Below are 26728 nucleotides of genomic sequence, written 5' to 3' on the forward strand. Positions count from 1 at the left end.
CAAATGGCATCTGTATTTTTAGACATTAAAGGAGCATTTGATTCAGTTTCCATTGATGTTCTTTCAGACAAGCTTCACCAACATGGACTCCCAGCGGTTATAAATAATTATTTGCACAACCTTTTGTCAGAGAAACACATGCATTTTTCACATGGCGATTTGGTAACATTCAGAATTAGCTACATGGGTCTACCGCAAGGCTCTTGCCTCAGCCCGCTCCTCTATAATTTTTACGTGAATGACATTGACAGCTGTCTAGTATCCCCATGTACACTAAGACAATTGGCAGATGATGGCGTAGTTTCAGTAACTGGACCCAAAACTATTGATCTGCAAAAACCATTGCAAGATACCTTAGATAACTTGTCCGTTTGGGCTGTTCATCTGGGTATCGAATTCTCTGCGGAGAAAACAGAGCTGGTCGTCTTTTCAAGAAAGCATGATCCCGCGCAGCTTCAGCTTCATATGATGGGAAGAATGATCCAACAGGTTTTGACTTTCAAATACCTCGGGGTGTGGTTTGATTCCAAATGCACGTGGGGAGGACACATTAGGTTTCTGATAACAAAATGCCAACAAAGAGTAAATTTTCTTCGAACAATAACCGGATCTTGGTGGGGTGCTCATCCGGAAGATCTAATAAAATTGTATCAGACAACGATACTTTCAGTGATGGAATATGGATGCGTTTGCTTTCGTTCCGCTGCAAACTCTCATATTATCAAATTAGAGCGAATTCAATATCGTTGTTTGCGAATTGCTTTAGGCTGCATGCATTCGACACATACAATGAGTCTTGAAGTTCTGGCGGGAGTTCTTCCATTGAAGGATCGTTTTTGGGAGCTTTCGTCGCGACTGCTAATAAGATGCGAGGTACTGAATCCCCTAGTTATTAATAACTTCGAAAGGCTAGTTGAGCTTCAATCTCAAACAAGATTCATGACTGTATATTTTAACCATATGTCACAGGAAATCAACCCTTCAAGATATATTCCTATCCGTGTCAGCCTCCTAAATGTCCCTGACTCAACTTTATTTTTCGACACATCCATGCAGCGCGAAGTGCGTGGAATTCCGGAACACCTACGCTCGTTGGAAATTCCAAAAATATTTACAAGTAAGTTCAGGCATATCAACTCTGAGAAAATGTTTTACACGGACGGATCGCGAATTGAAGAAGCGACAGGGTTTGGTATGTTCAACAATAATGTTTTGGTCTCCTTTAGGCTTCAAGAACCTGCATCTGTTTATATAGCAGAGTTAGCAGCAGTTCATTATAGTTTGAGTATAATCGTCACATTATCTCCAAACCATTATTTTCTTTTCACAGATAGTCTGAGTGCAATTGAAGCCATTCGCTCAAAGGCTGCTGGCAAAAATGAACCTTTTTTCTTGGGCAAAATAAAACAGTGCCTGAACGTCATATTGAATAATAATTATCAAATCACAATAGTTTGGGTCCTGGCTCATTGCTCCATTCCAGGCAATGAAAGAGCCGATATTTTAGCCAAACGTGGTGCTATTGAGGGTGAAATTTATGAGAGACCAATTGCTTTCAATGAATTCTATAGCGCGTCTCGCCAAAGAACACTTGCCAGCTGGCAAGCTTCTTGGGATAAAGATGATCTGGGTCGGTGGATGCACTCAATTATTCCTAAAATATCGACAAAGGCATGGTTCAGGGGATTGGATGTGAGTAGAGATTTCATTCGTGTGATGTCCAGACTCATGTCCAATCACTACACGTTAGATGCACATCTTCTTCGAATTGGACTTTCCGAGACTAATCATTGTGCTTGTGGCGAAGGTTACCGCGATATTGACCATGTTGTTTGGACATGCGTGGAGTATCGTGATGTCAGATCTCAACTAATAAATTCCTTGCGTACCCAAGGTAGACTATCCAATGTCCCAGTTCGCGACATTCTTGCTTGTCGTGACGTTCCTTACATGAAACTTCTTTATTATTTCATTAAGTCCATTGGAGTTCCAATTTAAATTTTATTTTATGTTAGATTGTTTTCTCTTCCATGAGTTCAACCAATAGCCAGCTATCTTATATTAAATAAAAGTGATGAACTGATACAAACAAACCTGAAATAGTTATAAGATCATGTACAAAATAAATGTATTTCATTTAATGTAATTTATAATAGCAACTCGCTTGATAAAAACAGTGTTTAGATTAACTAATGAATACCAACATACTAATAGGATATTCGAAATGTATTAGGTTTAAAGTACTATGTATTGTAGATGCCACGGCGAAGAAAAACTTATGTATATTGCCTATGAAATAAACGTATTTATGAAAAAAAATGTTCCCAATGAATTTTAATGTGGGAAATGAAACGTACTTTTTCTAAAGTTTTCAAATTGTTTACATCACTTCGATTGAAGTGTATTAGGTAAAGTTCATGGGAAATTCCAGAGCGTGATTTAGAAGTACCATTCGCTCTTTTTTTCATAAGTATTACTTGGGAAGGGGCAAAACCAAGCAATTCTTTTAGTTCACTTTTAATTTCATCAATACTTTGATCATTTGATAAGCCTTTCAAGACAGCCTTGAAGGGTCTGTCTGATTTAATATCATATGAATAAAATTTATGAAGTTTGTCGGACAAATATCGAATAAGACGTTCGTAATCTTCCAATCCATCAACCAAGACTCGACATTCTCCTTTTCGTCCGATTTGAAATGAGACTTTTACTTCCGGGAGAAAAGTAGAAAGCTCAGTACGGAATGCTTTGAAGTCGGAAATCATCACCGTCACTGGTGGCATAGATTGTTGTTTCTTCCCAGAACGACAAGCGTCCATTTTGGGAATTTTTGAAGAATTTTCTTCTATGTCGCTACAATCGGATTCAGGAAAAATCTCGTAAATATTGTTAGACGGCATAGGATCAACGGAAGGGAAATCCGTCCGTTGTCTTTTATTTTTACATTCAGATTCTATAAGATCGTGAATGTTATTAGAAAAATGTTGAATAAAGGATTGAGATTTATTCCGTATTGAATTATTTTTAGCCTTAGGTTTATTGCCTTTCCGGTTGGACGCAGGCATTTTTGAAATGAATGGAATTTTGATTAATAGTTCTTTGAATAGATAGCCTTAAAAAAGGCTGATTAATTTCTTAGTCACTCTAATATCACTCTTTATATCACTTAGTCACTCTAATATCACTTAGTCACTCTAATATCACTCTTTGTATAGCCTTGAGAAAGGCTGACTAATTAGTCTTTAAAAAGACTGTTAGTGATTCAGGTAGCCTTGAAAAAGACTGAAGCCTTGAATCAATGAAACTCTAGGTAGCCAGAAAAAATTTCCAGGAGCCAAGAGCTATATGCGTGCGGTGCGAACGACTGTTCAACACCGACTGACTAATATCAAGTTGTGGATTGATTTCGAAGATCATAATCATCTATGTGATGTAACTAGGGATGTCGTAATATCGATCGAATAAATGAGTAACTCAGATAATTGAATAATTTTTAATCGATTAGTTTGAAACCAATATTCGATTATTAAGCTAATCGAATAGTTTGAAAAATTCAACAACAATAATCAAACAAATAATCGATTAATCGAGAATAACCCAGATAATCGATAAAAATTTAATCGAATAGTTTAAAAATTATACTCGATAATTGAATAATCGAGTAATTAAACAAATCCGACATCCCTAGACGTAACTGACCAATCATTTTTTTCTATGCACACAACTTTTCCAGAATGTGACCAATGATCTCGTACAAATATATTATTGCTGAAACATTTGGATTGACGATTGTGGCTGAATATGTGACGTGACCGCTGATTCTTGCTTTCGTGAGCTACCCGAAACAGTCTGAATGAATTTATATCATAATTTAACCGAAATTCGTGCTAGAAATTATCCTAAAAAAGGCATTATCACATCACTAGGTGGGTTTAGAAGGTAGCAGATGTACATTGTTGTAGTATTTTATTGCTTTCATCTTTTGTCTCAGAAGTGCTGAGGTTGTTTGGAACCTGTAAGGAAATAATTACGATATCCTTGAATGTAGGTACTTTTTTGTCTAATTTCTCATTTGATTCTTGAATGCGACCGACGATTTGAATTGAATTCAAATAAACCTCTTCAAACGCACATGTAGTATACGAATACCATTCTGTACGCCAGGAAAACCAAAGACTGTAGCACCATGGCTGTATTTTATCTGTGCCTTGATGATTGTTGTACAGTTTGGATTGTTTTGTCGCTTGTACTAAACGAAATATAGGATCACAGGTTCTATACTCTGTTAATGTCCGTTAAAGGCCTTTCTCATATAGAAATGCTATGCAATCACTGTGAAAATAAACTTTTCAAGTGAGGCCCGGAGGGCCGAAAGTCATATACGATTGGACTCAGCTCGACGAACTGGGCAAATGTATATGTGTGTATGTAAAAAAATGTGCACTTGATTTTTTTGGTCCAATAAGTTGCCATTGAAGATAGCCCCCATAGGCTATTTTATCCGGTTCGGACTTCCAGTTCGGTAGTAACGAGCTAAAATGTGCAAAATTGAAAAAAATTGCACTCGATTTTCTCGTTCAACCGATTTTCAACAACTTAGATTCAAATTCAAGGCCTTGTTTCCATTCAATATTCAAAGTGTTTTGAAGAATTCCTTAGTATTAATGAAAACATGAGTTTTATTAGAAAGACATTATATCACCACTAGAAGAGGTTTTTTTCGATAGGTGACATTCTATGTTTTGTGTAGCTATTGGTTAAACATTGGTGTCATTTTATCTCGTTTTTTAATAGTCGAAACCGTATTGACGAAATTCTTTCATTTAGATTCTATCGTACCTAAAAGATGTCGGCGTACGAACCAAATTTTGAGCATATGCGAAATATATTGCTTTTTATATTCTATCAAGGAAAAAAGCATCCGTGCGCGCTTGTGAAGATCTCGCTCTTACATTTCGTACATGTAAAACGCGTTTTCGAAAATAGAAAAAAGAAATGAGATGAAGATGACATCGTGTGAAGTATTACGGGGGTAAAAAGAAACAAATACTTTAAACCATTCCAAAATACTAGTTGATCGCTAGAAAGAAGAAGTTCAGAAACGACAATGAAGATGGATTGTATAGAGTAAGCAGAAACGTTATTTACTTGAAGATTATTATCTTTTCTATCGCCCGAAAAATCAGCATAAACTAGTGAAAATACATTAACGACGACAATAATTGAATACAATGTGATTTGGAATTCATCCAAAGTACTTCTAATCATTCCGAAGTACTTCTAATCATTTTGAAATTCATCCAAAGTACTTCTTATCATTCAAATTGTAAGAACACAATACCTAACGACTGATTGCCATTTACAAGCATCACGAACCGATTTGACTTCGATTGACTAATGACACATTATGTTATGTATAAATATATTCTGAACACAATATTAGTTTGGCATTTAACTGAATGTGTCATATGTGTACTTTTGCAGGATAGAACTAACATCAATATCATGGTTAAATTTCACATCAACAATTCCAAATCATATCTAAAATCATCAAACAATGCATATAGCATCGTAAACATGCTTAACGACGATGATCGCAAGCTGCTAGCCCATAAGTTTCAAAACAATTGCGCTACTTCCATAGCATAAACTATCATCTTCATCCAATCATCCAGTGGTAAATAGTATAATATGCCAATCGACTTGCACGAATGGATTTGTAAGGCAGACAGGCAGGCAAAAACTTAAACCTAAACGCTCGGGCATGTTTTAGTATGGCCATGCCCAGACGGGTACTGGAAGTGGGATCGAACGAGAGGTTTGCGATAAATGCAGCAAGAAACAACAAACGTTTCGGCATTAATGCTGCCAGCAGAAGTAAATATTTGCACCGTTTAGCTCATGTCTGATTACATTGGCCTATTTGAGCACGACGCACCTCTCCTCGACTTCTCGATCGATCATATTGTGTGTTTGCTTGCATGCCAACCCCTCAGCCGGTGTCAGGCAAGTCCACATGGCAGGCGGTGTTTATCGAAGCGGTGAAAATATTCCGGCTATGCAGATTCGGTCAGTTGTGTGGGGTGTTTGTTTGGCCAGTGGACTGCTAATTTCATGACATGCTGGTTGAAGGTTTTTTTTTCAAAAAAAAAAAAACAACAACAACTTAGCTTGAATAGTTTCAAGATCATTCTAAATCCAGAAATAGCACTGCTATTTCTGACTGCGAACGAACTTTACAGCAGGAAATTGTTGTCAGCATTGTTTTACCGTTCTTTCGGTTAATAATGGTATGCGTTGTATAAAACATGATGTGACAGTGACACTGAATGCATCATCCTTGATTGTAGTTCAAAGTTAAACACAGAATGAATATACGAAGAGGAAGAATAAACAACAACCCCAGCATGTAAATACCTACGTTGTTAATACACGTAAATGTTGAAACAGTAACTGCAAACCTTACTTGATAGATTTGAGAGCATATTTTGAGACAGTGCCAACCATATCAAATAGCCAGTACTTTGACTGGAAATACTTGTATTGGACCGTAAATCGTCCCACATACTTGATGCATGATGTAATTTCACCATTACACGATCAATTGCGATTTTGGCCTTCGGTGTTAGTGAGTTATTCTGTTTATCTCATGATTTTATTTCTTGTACCTTTTATAACGATTTCGTCCATCAGCAGTTGATATTGGATCAAGTGAATATGAATCTACCCAAGGAACCATTCGAATGCCTTATGGTTTTGATTATAATTTATTGGAGTTTTGTAATTGATTTTTCAATCACTACCTGATTTATGACAACTATAATAAGTGTCTCTTTTAACCAGTAACATCATGGTTTTCAAATCTTCTATAAAACCCTTTACCCACACTAACAACAGAACTAAAAATAAAACAATTTGTACTAGGATAAAACCATGCAAACACTCTTAATATTGCTTTCAAACATTTTCTTTAAAACATTATTGTCAGTTAAATTAGTTCATAAATCTAGTTTTGTGTGTGTGTGCGTGTTCATTGGATGACAATTTCACTCAAAACAAATTTGAGGGTTCTAAAGTACATTTATGACACATTAGTTATAGGCTATTTGATTTATTGCTTCTTAGGTTAAGTGTAATTTGCATTAAAGAAATTTCATGGCCGCCATTATGATTTTCTTTACCGTAGCATTTATTGACATCAAATAAACTTCGAAATGCTAAAACGAGGAAATATGATGGACTTTCATGATTCGTTTAAAGAATGTATGCACAAGTTTTAACGCCACGAAATAGTTTTATACAAAAATGACGATGAATCACAAAAAATAGTTTTCATAAATCATTTTATTTTAAGGCGATTAGTTATAATTCTTATTTTTATCCTTACATTTACGATAAAAATAAAAGCGCATGAAGTTTTTACGTTCGGAAAAAGCCTCAAACTAGTAAAAAAAATCTAATATATTCTTACTGATTGCATTCAAAGTAGACATGACACACACATAGTCAAGAAAAATATTAATAAAACGTCAGTTTATTCATAGCGGAATTCATTCCATTCAAATAAATTTAATGTTGATCGTAAAGCTGGTTTCAAAATTTTCTTGAATTTGGAGTTTTAAAGCAGGTTTATGCTGATTCTTCATTTTGATTTACAAACCTTATGAAGAATGGTCCACTTGGCAGGAACATGCTCTTATAGAGGTTTTCAGTAGGCTCTCGTGGAGTTTAAAGTTTTATTGCAAGATTTATCATGTAGCATTGAAGACAGCTACAAGTTTTTATTAATATTAAAAATGTTACTTGGGTATCAACCATCTTATCCACCACGCAACAGTTTATTGATACCTCCAATTTACTCCGTGTTAACACCTGATGTTTGTGTCACGTTCAGTATTTGTGCATTTGAATATAATATGAGGACTTTAAGGTACTTCAAAATCTGACTATGGCCAATATTTGATGTTTTTGTTGAATAAAACACTCAAAATGCCGACCATGTTGAATCGTACCGCTATAAGTTATAATTAATATGCACATTTGAGAAATTCACACTAACAAAGCGAAAATCTGCATGTTGAATCTTATATGGAAAATTTACCCATATGAAAAATCTGCATGTTGAGAAAAACACAATTAAAATTTTGTTCGATTTTTTAAATTTTTGTGCTATAAAACGCTTAATCTTTGTAACATTGCACGAAATAATCGTAATACACCACTATTATTCGACATAAGTGATGCTTGCACTTAGTGATATTTGCACTGAATGGGACTGATATGAGTGTACTTAGCATATGGAACAGGCAAGAGTGGAAAGTTTTCCCACAATTTACTGAACAAACGCACAATTGTTATTGCAATTTCTGATTAGTAAGGATAGACTGAATTCGTCAAGCTCACCCTAAAACCGCGAAAATCCATAAGAGACTGAAATGCAAGTATGAATGTACAAGTAAGGAATGTGAATTTTTAATTAAAAAATATGCCAACTTTGGATGAATAATAAGAGTAACCTTTTTATTGCGTACTACGTCTATTGTACCAATAATCATATCATTAGTTGGCTCTCCATATTATTTTGCCGATCACTCGACTTTCTATCAACGAATTGTGATAAAACCGGATACAATATCTTTGCTTCTGCTCTGAGATGCAATACCGCAGTAAAAATAGCATACTACAGCTACTCAAAGCGCGAATGCTCAATGCTCCTATTTTCATCTTGAGCTTGAGCAAGCAACCCTGGTTGCTACTCCGTTACTGATCGGGATTAACAGAAATTGTACAGAGAATTTATAGATGATCATCCTGCAACGTACATCTTCTGGGAACCCAACCCCAGAATTCATTAATCAGTACCGGCGCCGTCCAGGCGCGAACGTAGATCGTCAAAGGAATGGGCAGGGATGTTAGTTCAACACTGCTGGGATGCACCACAAAACTCATGGACTTCCCGTGTGAACGTTTCAACAATATACGATTTTAAATTTGTAAGTTTTTTCTTGTGGGTATAATATTGGAGAATTAAAGCTCGGCAAAGTACTCTATCTCAGAGCAAACTAGAGAAGGGAACGACACATTGGCACTTATTCTCACACCAAAAATAACCTCACAATAATTAATTTCGGAGTCACTGATAACGAACACAGTATCATTTAGTAGCATGTTATTATTAACTTATCAAAAATAGTAATCAGTAATATAGTAATAGTTTGAAAATTAAGAAGTAAAATATCATATTATATTATAAGTATTTACAAAATTCAATCGTTGGCTAGCATGGTGCGGCCGTCAGTAGGGTGTTGTACTTGATATTTTCATGCTCCACATAGTGCACATTATTATTGTCTTTAGCGAATTGAATTGCATCCAACTCTTTATAGAACTGGATATAAACAACATTATTGGTCTTATTGCATTGAAGTAAATGCACACGTTTAATGTCAAGATGCATTTGCTCCTTAAGCAAACCTTCAAGTTCTCGTATCGAAGGTCAAATTTTGCACTGTCTGTAGTCAACAATAATTGTATTCTTTCGTACCGGCGGTAGCTTTTGTTCGTTTGGTTCACTCATTTCGAGATCGTTCTATTGTTCACTAAACAAAACTGTACTTGGTTTCTTCTGTCCCGAACGTAAGCGGTTTTGGTTTATCGACTGACTTGGATGAGATGTGAAACCGAACTGAGAAAAGCGATGTTGAAAAATGGTAGCTCAATTTTAAATCGTATTTAAAAATACAAATGTAAATTATTCTGTTCTCTTCACTAAATCTTTCAATTTGTGAGCACGCATCATATTATAAGGACACACTAGCAACTTTTAGCCACAAAAATGACTTTTAAGCGAGAAAGCCACTTACGTCGTTTTGAAATTGGATCGTGTACATTGGACAGTGTGATACGTCGTTATTTATGTTTGATTGGGTACATAAGTCGTTTTGCTTCTGTTTATTAGGTCGTTTTGGAAAAATTTCAGTGTTCTTTTGTGGTTTTCATATGCTTCAGGAACATCGAATGAAACTATTATAACATTTTTTAATCGAAAAATATGTTACATAACAAGTATACAGTTCGTATTTGTGTTTTGCGTAGAATTAGCACCAAAGGATGTAATCGAGTTTTAGGTTATAATTGAACTTAATTAAAAAATCAAAAGGCAGTGTAATTTTATTAATAATTTTAATTTCTTTTATTAGTCATCAATGATACAATCGTATATGTTAGCCTGATAATCGTCCGGTACATTTCTATTTGGTTTTCGTCCTTTCTTTGCAGGAGTCAAACATTGAAGAAATGTAATATAATATTGTTTGTTGACCACATAGGGTAATAGTTTTTTTTAAATCGTTCAACTACGCTGTAGATAGTGAAATCAAACTGGTCTCGATAGGCGGGAGATGAATAGAGTTAACCTCATCAATTTCCTTTTTGGTTCTAATTTGGATGTATGAAAAATTTGAATCACTGACATCGTATTTGATAGCAATAGCAGTTCAAACCCATTTAATGCATTCAATTCTACCGCCAGTCTCACTTAATAATTGACTTATTATAATTATAATAATTATAATTTCTTTTTAAAAAGATAAACTCAGGGAAATGTTTTGTCGTAAGTGCCAATATTCTTATTTGTGTATGTTTTCTAACATTGGACAAAACATTGCCAATTGACGTATGAAGCATTGACGGTATTTTATCTTGCCTTTGACATACGTTATATGTGTTGCCAGGTTTTATATCCGTAATAAATAGAACAATGGCGTTCGGGTAGTGTATAGATGAAAACAATCTTAACAAAATGCAATAAAAAACTCGGTTTGTTTCCTTTTGTTACTTAGGTCGTAATGAACATTTTATACAGATATATTTTCTTTTTTGGTTTGAATCATTTTTGGCGAGATTGGAACCCATTGGTTACAAATTCCCGGAAAGTCTTGATTCACAGTTCCTATTCGTGGAAATTGAGGGAAAAATTCAAATGCTATCGTGGAACGAATAAATATATAATTCACCGCGAAAAATGATTAATTAAATTATTTATGTATTTACTTCAAATCTATCGGAGTAGCATTTTCCTACTATTTATTTACCACACCGATCTATGTTCTTAAAAGTGTAGTATTACCGGATCTTTATCATTAAATTTATAATGTTTAATAACAATCAATGACATGGAAGAAATAACTTTTTTTAATCCACCTAATGAACCCTTTTTCAAATTACTTATATTTTCAAAAACATCACTAGAAGATTCTGCCAAAATTTTCTTTTTCAAACTTGAATAAAATCAAAAGCTTTCTTTGGTTTAAACTACCATCACCTTTGCAATTTGTAAACAGCTATTTCAAGGTAATATAGATTTAAATGTGATAACCCTGCACGCTATACAAAATTGAACAAAGCACGCTGTGCGCTAGGCGGTGGTGTTTTCTTCTTTCGGTCCAGCACGTACTAATGCGTACCGATTTTGCATCATTTTGTATGACAGTTTGAAAATTTGATACTCATTGCCCTTTAATTTCGGAACCGGAAGTCGAATCTGGATGAAATTGCACAGTATCTTTCAAGACACTGTGAGCTTTAATTTGAATAATAATTTGTGCAAATCGGTTTAACTGTTGCTGAGAAATCGAAGTGAGTTCCGTTTTGGGAGCTTTTCTTCACTATTACCGGTGCGCTCGGGAGCAACTCCGGGGACTAGTAGTCCCGAAATAGATTTATATATCCACTAACTAACAAGTTTTGCCAACTAGATGAAACTACCAGTATGTTTTATAAAAATTCGCACCTTGTTTTGCATCCATTTGTGAAAAAATACTCATGAAAATGGATTTACACTGTTTTACCGGAACCAAGAGTCGGATCTGGATCAATTTTTCGCAGTAGCAGAAACTTTACGTCTGCTTAGCGGTTCAAATTGAACTGCCGAGTTTAACACTATGCAGTTCAATTTGAACCGCTCTGCACTGATAAGTCAAAGATGAAACGTGAAAATAATAAAATCATAGGATATTGCTTAATCAATTCGTTTGAAATTTTTTAATTCCTCAAGAGGTTGAATCCGATGCACTGTTACAACTACAGAAGTATTCTGGTAAATACTGATAACTGAAGAAGTAGTCCGAGTTTTATAGTTATACAACTACCACATTTAAGTCTAAACTGGACCTGATATTGTTGTACAGTATACAATCTCTTACATTTGTTTGGGGCAAAATTACGAGCCTATTATTTGTGAGCGATTTTTCACACGCGAAATTATTTTTTTAAACTGACCAACAAAAAATAATATTTGAGTCAGTTGTTACACGAAACAGTTTTGTGTTGAGTTGAGAGTATAAATAGATGAACAAAATAAAAATGAATTCATGAACATATGACTATTTCATACACATTGTAGAATAAAATCTGTTACTCTAAGAAAGCCACGGTGCCAAGAACAGATTTTCCAGTTTGATTAAAAATCCGATGATAGTAATCATCGGCATCAGCCGATACCGATTACCGTCTCTACCGTCGCAATTACATTGCTTTCCGTTCGAGCCGCTTATCTACCCCCGGATAAAAAAGAAACAGGAAGGCCCCCGGAATGAAGAAACAACAGAAATAAGTACCTTCCATTTACTTCTTATTGTTTGCTTATTTTATTCTTTTCTCGTTCGTTTGCACTAGGCTGATTCCAGTATAGTCCATCCAAAGTACTTTTATTCTCGACCACAGCCGACTGTAGACCAATTAGAGAAGTGTTTATTTTGTGCTCCATTACTTTTGCGTTAACCTCTTTTCTTGGTTGGTATGATGTGTAATAGTTGTTGAATTGAAACCGAGCACTGGGATACTACGATGGTTTCGACAACTTTATAGTTTGTTTCATCAATCGTACTAACATAAGTTCATTTTTTCGTTTGCATATTATATTTTCTAACACCAACGCACGCAACATTGTCGAACTGTTGAAGCCTTCAGAAAAAAATTCTGCTAATATCAAAAGTAACTTATTTGGTTATAAATGTAAAACCATAACATCGAAAGTATTATATATTTCAGCTATATGGCTTTACATAGGACCCTGCGAATAACTTTACCGTTCACGCTGTCACAGACTGTTGTACAATCTATAATACAGTCCCTGATAGTGAGGTGAGTGAGGCTTGAAACGTGTCATCTACCGGAAGTGGTAAATCGAGCGCTCAGCCCGCATCCAAAAGTCATGTAGGTGTGTGTATGTGTATATCTAGCATACAGGAAAGGTATATACCGAGAAGAGGCGCAATATAAAAAAGAGGGTTTATGCAAATACCTTTAGGAAGACCTTTTGTTCGATCAAGAATAACTTTTTCTTAATTTTTAAGCGTGTATAAAAATTGATGTAATTCATTGTTTTTGTCATATAATGCTTCAATTCAACTGTGAATTACACAAGATTAGCCGGCAGAATGCAACTGCGGTTTAATCCCATATACGAGTCCCAGACAAATTGGAACGTATTGGACTACGTCATCGACTTAATTACTACACTCCAGACGCATGAAGTGCTTTTGCTTGCTTGACATTATCACAAGGGTTGCATATGTTGCATAATACACCGGTATCGCACTGCATCTGTCTAACTAAAGCTGCCCCGGTGTAAACTGCGGTTCGGTAAGTAAGGAAAAAAACAAGCACAATGCAATCTCTCATTACTTCCTAATAGCTGTATACTTTCACGGATGGCCCTAGACATAGCGTTTAAACAGTTATTAAATATTTGCTCATACTCTATGAGCTCGCACCTTTTGAGATAGCCAAGCATAACATGCTTATCTACGCGTTTCTTCATCCATAACCGACACACGTTGTCATATGCACTACTGATAGTACTAGTATAAAGTTACTACTTAATGTAATGCTAAAAGTTAGTTACTTAATGTAATGGTAATAATGGGAATTGCCAGGATTGTCCTGGGATTTAATTTCAATCAAAGATTTGAGTTTCTTCCAGATTAAAGATCGATTGCGGGCTCTAGATTCTGTAGCATCCCGAGACAGCATTGCACGAAAGTATAGAAGCTCCTCACTTCAGATCAACGCGTGTCTGCCTAACTAGTCGCGTGTCATCAAATGTGTGTGAAATCAATATTTTTCTTGTCTGTCTATACAACACTTTGCAAGCGTACGCGACGGGTTTATTTCTAGAATACCATAGACAAGGTGAGAATCGAACTGTTTAAAAGTTTTTTTACTCAAACTATATAACAACGCTATGTAGTATTCGCTATTGATTGTTTTTCTTTTCTCAAGATAGTCGATGGAGATTGCAGCAATAACTTTCCCAGCTTCGGACGTGGCTGGCGTCCACTCAGATGATGATCGTTTTGATTTCGGAGTGAAGTGATCGATCCATGTTTCATGCATAGTCACATATCGATTCAAAAAATGTGATTTATTACTTGTAAACATAGTTAAATGTGTCACAATATAGGTTACAATTGATCTTGAAAATATGTTTTTACACTTAAATTCCGAACGCTGATAGCTATCCAACAAGTCATAGACTGTTAAAATCCTTCCCTTTTTTTCATCGGAGATAACGATATTTTGTGTAAGCGACTTTTCGCCTTATTTCAGTAGTAGGAGTTTCACGCGCTTGATGATAAAGCGATATTTCGGAGCAAAGTGGAACACGATTTTACAATACTACAATACTGTTTTCTGCAATTGTTTCTTATCATTTAAAAAACTATGCACAGTACCCTTTTTTATGTATTAGAAAGATGGCAGTTTTCAAATTCAAACCAATTTCTTATTTATATTGATTTATATTGCTTGCAACAATAATCGCTGAAAGAATACAACTTTCTACACTCTTGTTACCTTTCGAAGAAGTTCGTCGAGATAAGAAAATTAATTTTTCTCGGAGATGGCTCAACTGATTTCTGCAAACTTAGACTCATATGACATATATATGCTTCCATATAAGGTTTCTGCATTTCATTTGGATTCGTCTTCTGGTGATATATTTAATGAAAATAAAATGTCACTCGCAAGGGTTGCAAAAACTCGCTCATGAGGCTCGATTTTTTCTATTCATCAGCTCACCTCATGATTTACGATGCAATCCGTAAAATTATGGTAAAGATGAAACTCATCGCTGTTCTAAACAAACACACTCACCTATACAGAGCACCGCTGACATCAAATTATGATGGTATTGATGGTTCTCAGTTTTTTTTATTTATTAAAAAGATATTTTTTTCAGGCCTATTTGCGTTATAAGCTTCACGTGGCCGATTTAGCTGAGTTTTTAGATGAAAATTTTTTTGTATTGGATCTCGTTGTCACCCTTTTTCTAGGGGGAGAGGAGCTTCCATTTTCCTCCTGCGAGGATTGAGGGGCAGTTTGTTCGTGGTTCGTCTCGTCATCCATTGCCGTGGTATTGTTGTTGATTTCGTTTCTAGTTCCTGTAGATGCGCCTTATTGTACATTGTTTGCAGTTGCTGGTTGGTTGGATGGTAAATTGTTAACTGTAGCTGGTGTACTTTATTCTATAGGGGTTACGTTGGATGGTTTCGTTGAAGGGGATACTTCCCTGTTGTTGGTGACTGTCACAGGTGTACTGGGGTTGCTTGGGGTTGGTGTGAAGGAAGCACCGTTGTCCTTTGGTATAGTTGTCTCCTTGTCCGGATTATCACATGGCTTACCGTAGTGAACAGCTTTTTGGCAATATTGACATGTGGCCATCTGCTTGTCATAGGTAACAAGTGATTTGCACGGTATTCTTGTATCCTGACCGAATGTCACATAAGAAGGTATAGGCCTCCTCAAGCGCATGCGTAACAAACGTACGCTATTTAGAATACCGGGGAAAAAATTCTTCCACTTTTCTTTTTCGATAGAGAGAATCTCTACGTATTGGGACATAGTTTTGCGAATATAAGAATCGTTGACGCTTGAGGGAAGATCATACACACGCACTTCTATAGCACTATCTTCCATATATACTGTAATGTTGTACTTTATATTTTCATGCTCCACATAGTGCACATTATTATTGTCTTTAGCTAATTGAGTTGCATCCAACTCTTTATAGAACTGGATATAAACAACATTATTGGTCTTATTGCATTGAAGTAAATGCACACGTTTAATGTCAAGATGCATTTGCTCCTTAAGCAAACATTCAAGTTCTCGTATCGAAGGTCGAATTTTGCACTGTCTGAAGTCAACAATAATTGTATTTTTTCGTACCGGCGGTAGCTTTTGTTCGTTTGGTTCACTCATTTCGAGATCGTTCTATTGTTCACTACACAATACTGTACTTGGTTTCTTCTGTCCCGAACGTAAGCGGTTTTGGTTTATCGACTGACTTGGATGAGATGTGAAACCGAACTGGTTCTCAGTTTTGATTTCATAGCATCTAACTCATATTCCTAGTTTTAAAAAGTGAGTGCTGAGTTTGGCATCACCGTACCGAGCTACACCGGTGAGTGTATGCTTAAACCACAGAGCTGCCAACACACCCCACATTTTCGGTTTTGTTTTTTCTGGTACTCAAAACGAGTAAGCATTAATGTACGAAAACAAAAGTCGAACCGTAGCATGATGTATACCATAAACGAGTGAATTTCATGTCTCGAGCTAAACACAACTGACTGCTGAGCCGAATGCGTTTTCCAGCATACGAGAACATGTGTTGAGAATTGGATTGAAATGGCATCGATTCGAACGTTGGCCGCCCATGGCAGCTCTGGAGGATGGGGAATACAAGCGAGACAGTGTCATAAGAATCTGATTCAATGTGTTGATGTACAAACATATAAAATCACAACTCACAACTCGTCTCTCAGTGGGTTCTAATATTTGATGGGCACTCAGCGCTCATCTGCTGATTGCCTGACACTACGAAGTTGAGACGATGTTTTCTCTACACAAATGGTTACCCAGTTACTCAACTCGCTCAGGGATGCTTTTGAAACCGATTTGCAGGTGAGCTGAGCTCAGTGATGATGAAGTACGGTGTTGATTATTGCCAGCCCTGGTCACTCATTTTGCTAGTAGATGGTTGAACCGATTTCGTTCATCTTCCATTTAAATAAAAAGTTTTATCGTCCCATAAAAACTGCTTGTTTTTTAATCAGATCCGACTTCAGGTTCAGAAGATACAGGATGATCAGTGTAAAAATTTCACATACATTTTGGTTTTCGATCCCGGAAGGCATCCAAAAATTTTATGTGGAACGCACCACGATTTTTAAAAATTCCTAATCTAATGAAATGGTGAATTTTACTGACTTCGGCTACACCGATTTCCGAATTCCGTGTCCGAAAGTATCGGAAATAGAGAGCAAAAAAATCCAAAACGAATTTAACAAACAAAAATAAAACCATTGCTTAGCTGGCACAGTTTTTTTTCGTCAAGAAGCAATGATAAATTAACGCATGAATTTTTTTTTCATTGTAATTCTTGAATTTAAATTCGAATTTCTAACACATTCAACATATTCACCAGATTTAGCACCCAGCGACTAACACATCACTCAATAAGTCGGGTGAGTGGCACAGAGATGACGTTATCATTGTCACATGACGTTTATTGAGTGCCGACTTTTATTCTGACTCGAAATGTCATGAAATTTCACGCCTAAACTTTTGAAAGTCGGCACTCAATAAACGCCATGTGATAATGATAACGCCATCTGTGTGCCACTCACCCGACTTATTGAGTGATTGTTAGTCGCTGGGTGCTAAATCTGGTGAATATGTTGAATGCGATAGAAATTCGAATTTAAATTCAAGAAATCCAACCATCGTAACGATCGACTTGTGATCAGCTGTGAGAAAACGCGGAACCCACTTTGCAAACATTTTTTCATATTCAAGAACTTTTGATATTTTTATGTCAGCTATGTCCTGCAACTTCATTTTTCGGATTTCCATTTAAATGAAACGAACTTTCCTTGAAACTATTTCCGGAACAACAGTCTCATTTGGACGACAAGAGCGTGGTGCATCATCGGTGCTTGCACGATCGTGTTTAAATTTGGCATATCAGTCAATAATTGTTGATTTGTTTGAAACATACTACCTTGATCAAAAAGTTCCCGGAAATTATTCAGAAAATTAAAAATACAAGATTATTCATCAAAATCGATATTGTTACCTTCAAAACACTCCCCTGCAACACACTTATGCCAGCGCTTGATCTAATTTAATCCCCGAAACATTTTTTATAATCAGTTTTCGGAATGGCCATCAGAGCCATCTGAGATTTTTCCATAATCTCATCTCGGGTGCTTAAACGCGTTCCACGGTGCGGTTTCTTTAGTCGACCGATTGGGAAAAAGTCGCATGGAGCCAAATCAAGTGAATTTGGTAGTTGCTGAATGGTATTCGTTTCGTTTTCAGCCAAATGTTCACGGGTAAAGATGGCATTGCGTGACGGTGCGATATCGTGCTGCAAGATCCATGAGTTGTTTGCCCACAAATCTGGTCTTTTTCGGCGAATTGCATCACGCAAACGACTTATAACACCCAAATAATACTTCTTGTTGACGGTCTGGCCTTGTGGAAGGAATTCATGATGCACAACACCCTTGTAATCAATGTCGACAGCGTACCGCTTCTCTCATCATCATTCACAGACTCACGGCCTCTTCTGAAACTTTCGTACCATTGATAAAAGACTGTTTCTGCCTTTCTCTATAGAAAGGTATTAGAATTTCTGGAAAAACCGACTTTCGAACGGAGCCTCGGAGACCCATAGTGTCATATACCATTCGACTCAGTTCGACGAGATCGGAAAATGTCTGTGTGTGTGTGCACTTTTCGAAGATATTTGAACGCACTCAATTTTCTCAGAGATGGCTGAACCAATTTTAACAAACTTGGGCTCGTTTGAAAGCTACTGTCGGGCCATTGACCAAGTTTAAAGATCAAACGGCTGTGACTTTTTGTTCCGGAGGTATGATGGTATAAGTGACGTAACCTACAAAATGCGTTGTATTTTTACCGCACAAGTTTCTTAGAGATGACCAAACAGATTTTAACAAACTAAGGCCCGTTTGAAAGCTATTGTTCAAGTTCGAAGACCAAATGGCTGTGACTTTTGGTTCCGGATATATAATTCCCATCGAAAAATGTCCTCATGCAAAATTTGAGCTAAATCGGACATGCGTAAGGGGTGCTGCCCGGCAGTCTTTTTTATGCCAAAAGTCCTAAAATTTCATGAAACTTCGAGATTTAGTGTTATTTCAAAAAAAAAATTTTTTTGGAAAAATTGATTTTCTGGGATTTTTTTGATATTTTTACTAAGTCCCAGAAAGTCGATATTTTCAAAAAAAATTTTCGAGATGACAGTAAATCTCGACGTTTCATTTCTTTTGGCATCGAATTTTTTTTTCGATTTCGAAAATTTCGTGTACTATGGTGATTTTTCAAGATATATGAAAATTCCACTAATTGGACTAAGAAGGATTTTTTAGATTAGCATCACTTTTCTCATACAGATAGGCAACGCAAATGTCAAGCGCTTGGTTGGAACAATGATGCCTACTATGTGATATAAACACTGAAGAATGCTTTTGTGAACTACTCGATTTTCATCGGGCCATTCTTATGACATGCCCCGCCCATCGTAGACGTCCGATTTTAGCTGTCCGCACGATGTGTGGTTCTCCTAGCAGCTGTTGCAATTCGTGATTCATATGCTGTCTCCACGTTCCGTCTTCCATCTGCACTATTCCATAGATGGTCTTCAGTACCTTTCTTTCGAAAACACTAAAGGTCCTCTGTGCGGTGGCGTACTTTTCTCGATGGAAGGGTTTTTCTGAGTCCAAAGTACGCACGATGATCCGTCCTAATAATGGTGAGCTGAATTTGTCCGCGCCATTTGAATTTGACGCCATCCTATCGGTAAGGCCCTCTATACGTGGACCCGAGCATTAGCTAAAATTGGCTTATATTCATTTGACATGCCGTCCACTCAGCCGGAGTCTCAGTAGTCGGTGAGAGCGAAAGTGTCAAATTTTTCTTCAAACGTTAAATTTTCTAGTTCCAGAATTTAATCAACATGCAATAAATCGAATAGTACTCGTAATATTTGTGATAAAATAATTTTTGTTTGTGTTATAACTTTGCAAGCTTGAAACGAAGGCGAAAATGGCCACTAGACTCGGCCTGAGCCGTAAATTTATTAGTGTTTTTTTTTTTCAAAACTGATTCACACGATTTGTACATACCAATAAAATGCCCAAGTCTCCCATTCCATAATCGTTAATCACAAATACGATATTACCGACGAATTGAGTACGTTTCGGCATCGACAGCACAAAAGATAAGCGAAGATTCTGAACCATCGAATGATTTTAACAAATGCTCATTTACACACGATATGGTTTTGTCAGATTGTTTCTTGCGTGAAAAAGTGGTTGGCCATCTTCGTCCCACCTATTTTGAGATTTTCGGTACAGAAGTTGATGCACTCCGAGCCAAATTGCGCACATATAAGTTCTACTTATGCGTTTTGTAACTGAAGGTTTGAGCTTTCGAACTGAATTTAACATTCTGAGTGAAAATATTATTTTCTGGAATACTTTTTGCGCAAGACCAAAAGTGACCACTTTCGCCCCAGTCTTTCCTACGCATAGAATTACTGCAATGTTTTTTTTGTTCTGCGGTTCTTCGATATCCTTTTCCTTGAAAAAAGTCACCTTACCAATCAGTCAGGCTTGGGGCGCTAATTGTTCACCAATCGCACCCGCGTTCATTGGCTCGTTGTCGCTGAATTATTCGGCGTGGCTCGGAAATTTTTCGTGGAGGCAAGGCCACGAAGATTCTAAAACATGTTCTGCCAAACGAAATACTCTGAATGTAGCGAAAATACGGCCACCGATTGAACAACACTCCGTACATGTTCAGATTACCCCACACGACCAGTGTGCCATCTCAATTCTTACAATAATCATAATTTAAACGACATTCTCGTCAAATCGGGTCAGTTTTATGTTTTTCGGGGATAATTTACTGAGTTGTTATGGAACTTTGCTGATATATACAAACAATTTGACTTCCAGCTTCTTTATTAGCGACACTTGGTGTCCTTTCACGCGTATAAATATACTTCCGACCATAGTTGTTATAAATATCTGTCTGTCGAAAAATGTCGATTTTTGTATAGCAACCTATGAGCAACAATGATAACTTGTGCCAAGTTAGGTGTGGTATTGAGTTGTTTCGGAGTTATGGTCGATCATATAAAACAATTCGAACTTTGAACCCCGTTGGATGACATCCTTACTTTATCCACTTTTCCCCTTAAAAATACTCTTAGGATCATCTGAAGTTCAAATAATATCTGTACCTAACTAGAAATATCGTTTTCCGAAAGTTCTATCAACTTCACATTAAACTACCTTTTTAGAGGCACTCATTATATTCACCTCCCATAAATACCCTTAAGGTGAAATGTAGTGGAATGCGAAAATCGCGTTTTTAATCAATTATTCAAAAACTAGACCGATTTTCGAAAAACCAAAAACACTTAAGTTTTCGAAATCAAATTTATCATAACTAAGTATTCTTAGAATTTTGAAATTTTGCTTTGCCGAGCCGTAATTGGTTTTTGAAATGTATAAACGGTTACTGTTCCGTCCCACGGGGATGATTTTAGAACTGAAAAGTAGTATTTTTAGCAGAATTTCACAAAGAATCTGAAAATGCAACTCAAAATTATAAAATTTTAGCGAAAACAACCGAAAATTGAAAAAGTTTTCATAAACTTTTCTGCATTTTTTTATTGCTTGCGCGCTGCTATTTCGTATTGAGGTGGTGTGAGAAATGCACGGTGGGCACGGTGGCATTATATCGTGAGCAAAAAATAGATATAAAATAATGACGCGAATTTATGCAGCATTGGGTTTTGTGTTGAAATAAAAACGACTTGAATACAATAAAATGAGTATTGTAAGAAATCGTTTATTTTCTAAGTAGCTGTCATTTATACAAACAATGTGATAAACATTGAGGGCCAGCTTCGAGCCAGTCAGCATGGAAAACTTATTGGAATTCATTGGTTTTTCAATTATTATGAATACAATGAATCAACGTTTGATTTTGCTTTCAAAATCGACTGAATAATAAGGAACTACGAAATAACTTTATATTCAATTTCGTGCCCCAAATATGTGCTTGAGAAAAGATTCACTAAATAATTTTAACTGCATGGTATGATGAACTATTAGTTATAATTGGAATGTATTCCAATAATGTAATCTAAGAAATTATTAAACTATTGATGATTTCTGGCACCGGAGGCCAGAGGCTGTTTGGTCTTCGGTTCGTTATCGTTGAAACAGACATTTCTAGACTCATCATGCTATACAATTCCGAAAGTCGCTTCCGAAAAAAAGTTAATGGTGAATACTTTTACGTAAATTCTATCTCATCGGCGGGAAGGGCCTGGTGAACAACTGGCAAAGATATCGAAAATACTTGAATGTTCTCTTGTCTTCAACCGTTCTTTTGAAGGAGAATCGATGCTTGCTACTAAAATCAGGCATATACATGGTTAGCACGTTAGTCAATACATATACATATAACCTCATGTTAATCATTCATATTTACTCATGATTTATAGCTCTAGTGTAAGAGTAATCACTAACAATGATGATTGAATCAGCATATATTCAAAGTGTGAAGAATTCTAAAATCCATTACGTCCCGTCTTTTTTACAAGCCAATATAACGAGAGGTAAACCCACTGCGCTCAATCATTGGAAAAAGTTCTTGTTACTATGTGGCCGTTTTTCTTGGTACGCTTTGTGCGACGGTTCGTTCAACTGAAGCGGATAAAATTTTGCGCGCATTTTATGACGCTACATTTCACCTTAAGACTATATTTGAGTTTTCCCAAAAGTATGTACGGTCTTCGAAAATATCGATTTTCTTCAAATTACATAAATTTCTTCATTGCCCCTCCACCTTGTTAAAGTCACTTACTACAAACTCTCCCCCCTGGAAATGTCTTAATGATCGTCTCTAAAAAGCAAGACATATCTGTGCCTAGTTTGATAGCAATCTATTCAGTAGTTCCGTAGTTATGCCGTTACAAACATTACAAACAACAAACTTATAATCATATTTAAGTTGTGCATAAAGTATCTATGGTCTTCAAAAAGTATCGATTCTCTTAAATTTTTATGATTTTTTCATAACTCCTCCTGTTAAGGACACTACGTTCCCTCCCTTCTTATGACCATCTCTGAAGAGCAAGAAATATCTGAGCCAAGTTTTATTGCAATCCGTTTAGTAGTTTCGGAGTTACGTCGTTACAAACATTACACTCCCCTTGTTAAAGGCATTTGCCATATTCACCCCCTATAAAATCATATCTATGACATGCAAAATGTTTCTATGGTCTTCAAAAAGCATCGATTCTCGTCAAATTATATGAGTTTTTTTCATGTTAATGACACTTGCTACGCTCCTTTCCATATAAAATACCTGTGCCAAGTTTGGCAGCAATCCGTTCAGTAGTTCCGGAGTTATGCCGTTACAAACATACCAACTTACATCCTTCTTTTTATGTATCGATTTTTTCGATTGTTAGTGTCATTGCATGTCGTGGTAAATGTACCTTACTGTAGTATTTTATGGTTGTTAATTCATGTCTCTGAAGTACTGGGGTCTCTAGGAGTTGGCATAGAAATGTTTGAGTTTAGGTGTTCGTTCGTTACTGCGATGGTGTACCGAAAAGGATTCATTTTGAACGGTATGGGCTTATGTCCCATTTACCATTACTTCGTCTCCAAAAACCAAGTAAGAAGGACGATTCCGTACGCCTTGGAAATAGTTACTCCACTTTTCTTTCGATGAAGCTCGCCGTACTGCTCTATATTTTTGAATGCAGTTGTTTCTAAAGCTCCTGAGAAGTATTTAAAACTTGACATTATTATGCTCAACGCTGTGAGCTAATCTATTTTTCGCCGTGAATTTGGCTACTTTTGATTATAGATGTTAAAATGCATTCATGTGTGTTGCATCTGAACTGAATGAAATATGTTTTTTAAGTGGTCTTCTGTCAGCAAACAAGGTAGCATTATTAAGCATCGTTGGTCACCTTAGAAAATTAACCAGCCACAGCCAATCGTTCCCGAAACCTGCTTACGAAGATAATTCTTGCAAGACATCGGACCAAAAGTTATCAACGCATAACACAAAATGACATTAATTCGACACTGTCTGAGAATAACAGTAAACAAAAATCGACACTAATTATGGAAATACTGACAAAAAGAAGTTCATCGCCTAACCATCAACTGACATTAATGTTATGACTAACAACAATTCCAGTACTCCGTAAAACAATAAAAGCGATAAGCAGAAGAGCTGGAGATTGTCATTGTTAACAATCATTAATTTTTGTTTGAATCGATTATAAAATTTTTCAAACATTGGATTGTCGCATGAATTTAAAGCATTTTTTCTGCATCCTTGTTGATATATGTTTCTCTATGTGAGATCGGAACTTAAGTTCTTTTGATATTTTTTTAAACAACCCAAAAATCAGTGAGGTTAGAGCACTTTACTATTAGCGACAATTTGCTGCATAGGTGAGAGACAAGGCTTTTGTAAGGAAATCACTTTTGTAAGGAGAGATCACTTTTTTGTAAGGAAATTAATTAATTTTTAATGCAATCTTACAAGAATGTTTCTTGTAAAATTGTATACTTGCAAGATCGTGATTCACTATTTTTTTTGTGAAACCGTTAGTAGAATGTATTCTTAACTACACTTGTTTTTATTCACCATTTAAATATGATTTTTCTCTGTTGTTCGATGGCCAAAAAATAGTGTAGTTAAGAACGTTAACTAACCAACAAAATAGATTTTCATGAAGGCAATTTAGATGGCCTTCGACTGGAGAGTGGCAATGCTAAAAACAGAATTTTTTTATTTGCGGTGTCACTAACGTGACAGACTAAGGCCAGAGATTGCCAAAAAATGAGGGCTATCCGGTGGGTTCCCAGGTGCCAAAAGAATGCAATAGAGGATGAGACAGAAAAGGACTATGACGTTAGAAGAGAGTCAAAGTAAAATTAAATGTCCGAATCTCGGTGCAGGCAGACAAATTTGGAGAGCTTCCACAAGAGAACAAACACGCAATCAGACGGCGGCGATGGTGAATGAAATCCCTTTTGCTACAGTATCTAAAACGGGAAAACAGGGAAAGCCGGGCGCCATCGGAAGAATGCGTCGTGAAGTGGGCGGGTTAAGAGAGAGTAAGTGGTGGGAAGCCAAGGGAGAAAATGTCATTGAATTATCGATCCGTCTGCAAAAATTTTACTAGCTTTTTTCGTTGGTTAGACAAGGATTTCGCCGCAAATAGGATAAAACGACTTACCTTCAGATAGTTCCAACTCCAATTCGGCCAGTTTTTCTCGAATGTCCTCCGGGAGATTCCCGTAATCCACAATGATGTCACTCATCTTTGCCGTTTCCGAGCTTTTGAGCCGTTCCGCACTAACGTGGTAGATAAACTTCAAACTAATAATGAATCAAATATGCAACTCCTGCCGTTTTCTTCACTATCACGGTTATTCACAACAATATCTTTATATCTTCAATCTTGTAGCGACATTATTTTCCTCAAATTTCCACTATTTTCACCTTTTCGCTGTTTCGCAAAACTCTGATACACAATCAAATTCGAAGAGAAGCAAAATACAACACTAACACTCCTGCAAAGAACACTCATTTGTAAAAAAAAAACACGGTCGCTCTTCTTCATGACAACGATCTGTGAGTTGACGTTTCAGTTAGAAGTACAGCGAAGAAATGAATAAGAGAATACGAATCTGCATTCAATCACACAAAAAAAACCTCACTTGCTCATTTCTCACTAGGCTGACGGAAAACTTAGAGAACAAAAATAAAAACAACACGAATGTGAGAAGGGCAAATGAGAAGTAAAAGCAATCTCCAATGACGAAGAAACAATCCGAAGCAGACTAATCAAACGAACTTGTATTCAATGATTATTAAAAACTCTTGCCTTCACATTGCTCTTTCATATTATTGCACGTCTCTGTATTCGATTTCCTTTATTTCTTCAGCAATTCAACACAAGCATATCTGGACCGTTCGCATAAAATTCCTGGTCGTTGCTTCTGAACACAATAAACCACTGACACCACAAATTTAAATTCATAATATAACTAACTTTATGTAAATTTCGTTTTTCCTTTTGATGTTATTTGACCGGATGAAGTTCCCTTGTTCTGGTGATTTAAGGAAATGCAAACAGAAATCAGTTCATATCACACATGGCATAATAGCGAAAAGATCTCTTCTACAATCTACAACACCTGAACTAAGCTTATACCATCTCGACGGTCGCACAAAAACTGCAGCTCAGATGTGTTATGCCTAGTGTGGATTCAACATTTTCTATACATTCTCAAACTTCATTTTCTCATGTTTGCATTCATAATATAGGAGTGTGTGTGGAACGAGGAACTCACGAGTGACGATTCAGATCAACTGTGGAAATATTGAGCACTCTTACAGCATTTGGATTAATATTTGGGTGCAAATAAACTTACTATACCAATCAGAGTGTTTAGCAAGAGATAGCGCCATAGTAGAGATTTCATTATAACTATAATAGATTATCGTAAAACATTTCAAGAATGTTTTGTAAAATTTTCAAGCCTATCGGAACAAAACTCTAGAAGTCGTGGACATTTAT

The 26728-nt window shown here is 36.3% G+C and overlaps 1 protein-coding gene across 4 annotated transcripts in view; it reads right to left on the minus strand.

Moving 5' to 3' along the window:
- The window catches only part of LOC131436211 (disco-interacting protein 2), a 267172-nt gene extending 240793 nt beyond the window's left edge, over nucleotides 1-26379 (minus strand). For 3 of the 4 annotated variants that reach the window (XM_058604825.1, XM_058604823.1, XM_058604821.1), the window contains exons 1-2: nucleotides 26201-26371; nucleotides 25382-25718 (exon numbers count right to left, since the gene is read on the minus strand). In XM_058604825.1, coding sequence (XP_058460808.1) covers nucleotides 25382-25466 — 85 coding nt within the window. In that variant the 5' untranslated portion in view covers nucleotides 25467-25718; nucleotides 26201-26371. Of the gene's footprint in view, nucleotides 1-25381; nucleotides 25719-26200 lie in introns of all 4 variants that reach the window. The other variant, XM_058604822.1, reaches the window with a different exon arrangement.
- Nucleotides 26380-26728: the final 349 nt, after the last annotated feature.

Source organism: Malaya genurostris, chromosome 3, assembly GCF_030247185.1.
Source record: "Malaya genurostris strain Urasoe2022 chromosome 3, Malgen_1.1, whole genome shotgun sequence".
Taxonomy (NCBI): Eukaryota; Metazoa; Arthropoda; class Insecta; order Diptera; family Culicidae; genus Malaya; species Malaya genurostris.